This window comes from Macrotis lagotis, chromosome 2 (genome assembly GCF_037893015.1).
Source record: "Macrotis lagotis isolate mMagLag1 chromosome 2, bilby.v1.9.chrom.fasta, whole genome shotgun sequence".
NCBI lineage: Eukaryota > Metazoa > Chordata > Mammalia > Peramelemorphia > Peramelidae > Macrotis > Macrotis lagotis.
The window spans coordinates 195,851,858-195,858,480 of NC_133659.1; the positions used below are offsets into that span (position 1 = coordinate 195,851,858).

Consider the following 6,623-nt stretch of genomic DNA (forward strand, 5'->3'; position numbering starts at 1 on the left):
CCTGGCCATACCTACAATTATTACTACTATTTTTTTATTTTAATTTTTTTCCTCTCCCCTTTACTTTATCGCTCAAGCAAGTCTATATTTATGGGGGGAGGGGTATTTCATTTACTCTCAAACAAGAATATTTTATTAATGTAAAAAAATTTGTACAAAATATTAAAGAAATATTAAAGAAAAAAAGAAAAAATCAAGTCATAGGCTGGGGAAATGAACAAATAACAGAAAAAAAAGAATCTGAGTATAGAGAATAACTTTAGTCCCATGGAGGATCAAAATATACACTTAGAAGATGACAATGTTAAAGTTTCAGTATTCAAAGAGTCCAAGAAAAATATGAATTGGTCTCAGGCTACAGAAGAGTTCAAAAAAGATTTTGGACAGGTAAGTGAGGTAGAGGGAAAACTGGAAAGAGAAATGAGAGCAATACAGGAAAATCTTGAAAATCAAGTCAGCAACTTGTTGAAGAAGATAAAAAAATACTAAAGAAAATAACATCTTAAAAAACAATTTAGGCCAAATGGAAAAATCAGTCCAAAAGGTCAATAAGTAGAGAATGGCTTAAAAAGCAGAAATGGCCAGATGGAAAAGGAGATATAAAAGCTCCCTGAAGAAAATAATTCCTAAAAATGTAGAATGGAGCTAAGCGAAGATGATGACTTTGTAAGGAATCAAGAAAAAAATAAAACAAAAACAAAAGAATGAAAAATTAGAAGAAAATGTGAATATCTCATATCCTGGAAAACATCCAGAAGAGATAATTTAAAAATTATTGGGCTACCTGAAAGTCATGACCAGGAAAGGAGCCTAGACTTCATTTTTCAAGAAATTCTCCAAAAAAAATTGCCCTGATATCCTAGAAGCAAAAGTTAAACTAGAAACTGAGGAATTCATTAATCATCTCCTGAAAGAGATCTCAAAATAAAAACAGGCAGGAATATACAGCCAAATTTCAGACAGAACTTCCAGGTCAAAGAGAAAATATTACAAGCAGCCAGAAAGGAAACAATTCAAATACTGTGGAGTTATAATCGGGATTACATGATTTTGCAGCATCTACATTAAGGGCTCACAGGGCTTGGAATATGATATTCTGGAAGGCAAGAGATCTTGGATTATCCACAGAGAATCAACTAACAAGCAAAACTGAACATCCTCTTTCAGGGGAAAAGATGAACATTCAATGAAATATAGACTTTCAAAATGTCCTATTGAAACATCCAGAGCTGAAAAGAAAGTCTGATCTTCAAGTACAGGACTCAGATGAAGCACAGAGATGGTAGATGGGAAGGATGAATCATGAGGGATTTAATGATGTTGTATGGCTTGTATTCCTACATGGAAAGATGATACTGATAACTCATATGAACTTTCTCATTTATTAGGGCAATTAGAAGGAACATATATAGACAAGGCACAGGAAGGAGCTGAATATGAAGGTATGATATAAAGATGGAGTTAATGGGTGAGAAAGGAATGTACTAGGAGAAACAGAAAAGAGAGGTAGAATGGGCTAAGATATTTCATGTAAAGAGGCAGGAAAAAGTTTTTGCAATGGAGTGGAAGGGGGAAAGTTGAGCAAGGGTGAATGAGCCTTCATTCTCATCAGAAGGGGCTCAGAGAAGAAATAGCATATGCACTCAATAGGGTACAGAAATATATCTTACTCTTAAGGAAAAAATGAAGAGGAAAGGGATAGGAGAAAGGGCCAAAGGAGGGGATAGGTGATAGAAGTAGGGGGGGATTGTGGGAGATGATAGATGCAACACACTTTTGAGGAGGGACAGGGTAAAAGGAGAAAGACAATAGAATAAAAGGGGGTAGGAAAGAATAGGATGGAAGGAAATATAGCTAGTAATAGTAACTGTGGGAAAAATACTGAAACAATTTCTCTGATGGACTTCTGATAAAGAATGTGATCCATCCCCAAAACAAAGGTGATATGAATACTGAAGCACTTTTTTCCTCTCACTTTATTTTTCCTGGGGTTTCTCTATCTTTGTGGCAGTGGGGGGTGGGGGGATTAGATTTACCTTTACAACAAGACTATTATAGTAACGTGAAAAAAAGTAAGAAATAAAAGAAATAAAATTGTAAAAGCAAAAATGAACAGCACACCAGAACTAACATTCCTTCTACCACACTATTCTGTCTTTTTTAATGTTTCTGCTTCTGTACCATAAATTCAAATTTTGAGTTCCAAAACAAAAATATTAAAATTAGAAAGACTGCCTTGCCTTAAAAAAAATACTTTAGCTCTGTGACCCTAGGCAAGTCTATTAACTTCTATGGACCTTGGTTCCTTAGCTGTAAAATGGAGATAATGGCATTTACCTCATGGATTATTGTAGGATCTAAATGAGACAATAATTTGTAGAACACTCTGAAAATTTTAAAGGTTACATTAATGAACTGTTATTTGTCATTATTTCACCCTCTCAGATTCCTGGCAATGGAAGTAAGTCAGTATTGTGAGGGCAATACTGTTTATTTTTTGTCTTTGTAGTTATCATCCATTAGGTGCTGAATAAAATACCTTTTAAATGGAATCTAGTTCAGAAAGTTCTTGTGAAGATGAAATGTGAGAATGAATATAAAAAAGTAAAAATGAATATAGGCTTACATTATGGTTCATTTTCATAAACATTTGATGATAATGAAGTTTAAAGCTTAAATTATACTTAAAAAGAAAACTATTCTAATAATGTATTTTATAGTTTTGATTTCATGTCGGTTTAACTTCTCAAACCTTTTAATTTTGCAAATTAGTGATGTTCTGCCATATTGCCACTTTACAGGTTTTTGTGAACCAAATATTTCTTTCCTCCAAAAAAAATTTTTTGTTATCTTTTGTTTTTCTATCACCTATATTTCCCAGTATATCCTCCCCTGCCCTCCTAGAGAGAAGATATCCCTTATAACAAAGGGGGAAAAGTTCAGTAGAACAAAGTAATATAATACATTAAATTCATTAGTTTATATTCATAAGAAAGTACTACTTCAAATTTTTTGTTTGTTTTTCAAGTAAAAATCTATAAACATCCATGTGAGAACCATCACTGGTTTTTAGCTAGCATAGGCTTAAACCAACATGAATTAAGTAGACTACTAAGATCAAAATATAATTAACTAAATTTCATTATAATATTTGCCCAGAGACAAGATTTTTGTTTCCTTAGAGTTCTTCAAAGCCAACTGCTGACCTCTGTAATTAATTTGCTTAGTTTTACTACTTTTAAAAACAGAAGTACATTTAAAATGAAGACTTGGGGATGTGTAAGCTGGAGAAGGTGAAATAAAATAAAGGCATTTGTTTTAAATGTAAATATAGCTAGGGGAAAAAATAAAACTTTAAGTCAACCTCAGAGAAAAAACCATTAGTTTCTGTGAAAAATAATTCACTAAGTCTCTGACAAGAGCCTTGAATCCAATTATTCTCTTATTGAAAATGTGACTGTTAATATTGTTCCACTGATCATTAAACTAAATGGTTTAGAGGTAGGACTGATTTGGAGTCCTATGCTCCCAGGACAAGATTTTGCTTTTTACACTGCAAGTTAAGACTCTTTGCATGAACTGTGTGTGTGTGTGTGTGTGTGTGTGTGTGTGTGTGTGTGTAGATATAGCTATATTATGTATATAGCAACACAGGAGGATAATGGAGAAGCAATATAATATATTATACAAAAAGAACACTGATAATCTGGGTTCAAATTCTGACTCCTGGATTAGTTTAGCTCTATATGAATGATCTTGGGCAAGTAACTCTTACTACTTTATATATTTTAACTACTTGTGAATGGAGAGACACTAGTCCCATTTCTAACTGGAGCATGACAAAATTTCTTCTACACAAATAACAGAAAATATTAGAAAGACATTAACAGTTAACATTTAAATCTGAGATCAACTATGGAGAATGACTCGGTGATCTGATTGTGCAATAGTTGATACACACAGTTTCATGTTTGTGACAATACTATAAAAAAGGACATTTTAAAAAGAATTCTGCTTTGAGAACCAAGATCACATTTTCTTCTCAAAATTAATGATCCAAAAAGTATAAAATGTTCATTTTGGTCATACCAAATATTTTGACAAATAATGATGGTGTTTCTCAAGTAATAAAAGGAAACCAGATACTAGAATCTGCTTTCACTTTATTTCCAGTTATCAGTGATGTATAATTCTTTTTTATGAACAGCCACAATTAGCCTGACCTGGAGCACTGAAATAAATGTGTTTGAGTAAGTTTTAAAAATGAAAGGTCTTAGATTTAAAATAGTTTTAAAATCTATGGGGATGGCTAGGTGGCGTAGTGGATAATAAAGCACTGGCCCTGGAGTCAGGAGTACCTGGGTTCAAATCCGGTCTCAGACACTTAATAATTACCTAGCTGTGTGGTCTTGGGCAAGCCACTTAACCCCATTTGCCTTGCAAAAAAACCCAAAAACCTAAAAAAAAACAAACCCTAGCTGCATTTAATGATATAAAAGTTTCACCAAAAACAATGCAGCAAAAATGGCAATGCAGGATCAGATGTTTGTTTCATATAATTAACAGACAGAAAGTATGGTATAAGTCTCAAAGCTGGAAAGACTTGGGTTCAAGTCCTTACCTCTGACACATTGGCTGGGTAACCATGAACAAGTCATCTACTCCCTAAATACTATTAGGTAATTAAGACTCTTAAGTAAATTAAAAAAAAAAGAAAAAAGACTCAGTAGATTAGTCGGAGTTTCTTTACCTAGGGGTTTCCCTAAACCAACGAAACCACTGGGGCTGGATTTCATTTGTTCACCTTCCTGCCCTTCCTCCCTCCAATTAAAAGAAAGAAAAGTGTATCCTATCCACCAATATTGTTGGTTGTTGCCTTCAGTTCCATCCTGGCTTGGGGTATACATGTATCTGTGTACATATATTCATTCTCTTTCCCTCTCCCCCCTTACATCAACTCCAAAATCCCATTTATTCTGTACTAACTGTTTAAGGTTAACTGGACAGCAATACAGGACTGAAACAAAAACAAAAATTCTCTTAAACCTCTGAATATTTTCATTAAATGTGCTCAAATGGGACATGTTTTACTAATCAAAATAAATGCATGGTACTTGTTTTCCACAACTGGTAGCTTACACTTTCAGACTAAAGTCTTAGGTCTGGTTATAAAATTCCATTCCCTTTAAGAATAATCATGAGACTACAGATATTGAAGGCTAATAATTTTTAAATGATCTATATAGTTGGAGTATCCACATCAATGAGATCAGATCCATCAAGTATGAAACCATTTATTTATATGATATTGAAAAATTTTTTCAGCAGTTCCTCTAGCAAGAAGGCTATGGACATGTGGTATTTTTTTTTAAATTTATTAACACTCCCCCCCATCAGCATCTGTCTAAAATTCTTTTTTTTCTTTTTTCTTTTTAGGTTTTTGCAAGGCAAATGGGGTTAAGTGGCTTGCCCAAGGCCACACAGCTAGGTAATTATTAAGTGTCTGAGACCGGATTTGAACCCAGGTACTCCTGACTCCAGGGCCGGTGCTTTATCTGCTACGCCACCTAGCCACCCCTAAAATTCTTTACTGAATCTGACAAGGCCATTAAACTCCAAACATTTCTGCTGCAAGCTGACTCTATATAAATTACTAACAAGCTATTCCAATCAATTGTTTGGAAGGTTAAAACATAGTGGAGTATTTTCAGGAGGTATATAGTATCTGATGGTTGCTCTAAAAAGTCTAAATTACAAGGCTTTCTGTCTCTCTTCCCATACCAATCTCAGTCTGCTGAACTCAATCTCCCTTCCCCCTTTCTCCCTTTAATAAAAGACTTCCAGAAAGCTAGTGGTACAATAATTCCTCTGCCCCCTTTCTTACATAACTAGAATGTAGTTTATCGTAGTAGTTTATTTGTATAAGCAGAGATGATCAATTTAGAATCTAAAACTGACAAGATCCGATGGTAGTACATAGGAATCTACCAAGTTTACAACCACATCAAAAAATAACTACGTTGGGGCGGCTAGGTGGCACAGTGGATAAAGCACCGGCCCTGGAGTCAGGAGTACCTGGTTTCAAATCCGGCCTCAGACACTTAATAATTACCTAGCTGTGTGGCCTTGGGCAAGCCACTTAACCCCATTTGCCTTGCAAAAAACCTAAAAAAACAAAACAAAAAGGAAAAAAAGAAAATTTCCAAAAAAAAAAAATAACTAAGTTCCCAAAGGAGCCTTGGAAGCAACAGAAGTCCTGAGGGGCCATGTCTTACCAATGAATGCTAGGCTGATATCATAAATTGTTCCTCTTCATAAAAAATAAGCTGTCTTTACATTTAGACTGGAGACTCCATCATAGAATATCTTAATCAAGTACCTTGTATTTCTGCCTCAGCTCTTCTGTATCTTCTTTTTCTACTTCTAGGACACGCCTCCGTTCGGTAGCATCTTCAGCATAATCAAGCTTAACAAGAACAGAATCAGATTAGTCTTACAATCATGATATGACCCAGTTAGTCCAAAAAAGTGCTGCATTATCAAATATAATACTGTTCATAAAAAAATTTTCTTTATATCTTACTTAACTGTTTCCCATTTTTGTCATCCCACAGAGAAAATGG

The 6,623-nt window shown here is 34.3% G+C and overlaps 1 protein-coding gene across 17 annotated transcripts in view; it reads right to left on the bottom strand.

Moving 5' to 3' along the window:
- GPATCH8 (G-patch domain containing 8) overlaps nucleotides 1–6,623 on the bottom strand; it is a 131,273-nt gene that overhangs the window by 32,731 nt on the left and 91,919 nt on the right. For all 17 annotated transcript variants that reach the window (XM_074224302.1, XM_074224305.1, XM_074224316.1 and 14 more), the window contains one exon: nucleotides 6,380–6,466. In XM_074224302.1, the coding sequence (XP_074080403.1) occupies nucleotides 6,380–6,466 (87 nt within the window). The remainder of the gene's footprint in view (nucleotides 1–6,379; nucleotides 6,467–6,623) is intronic.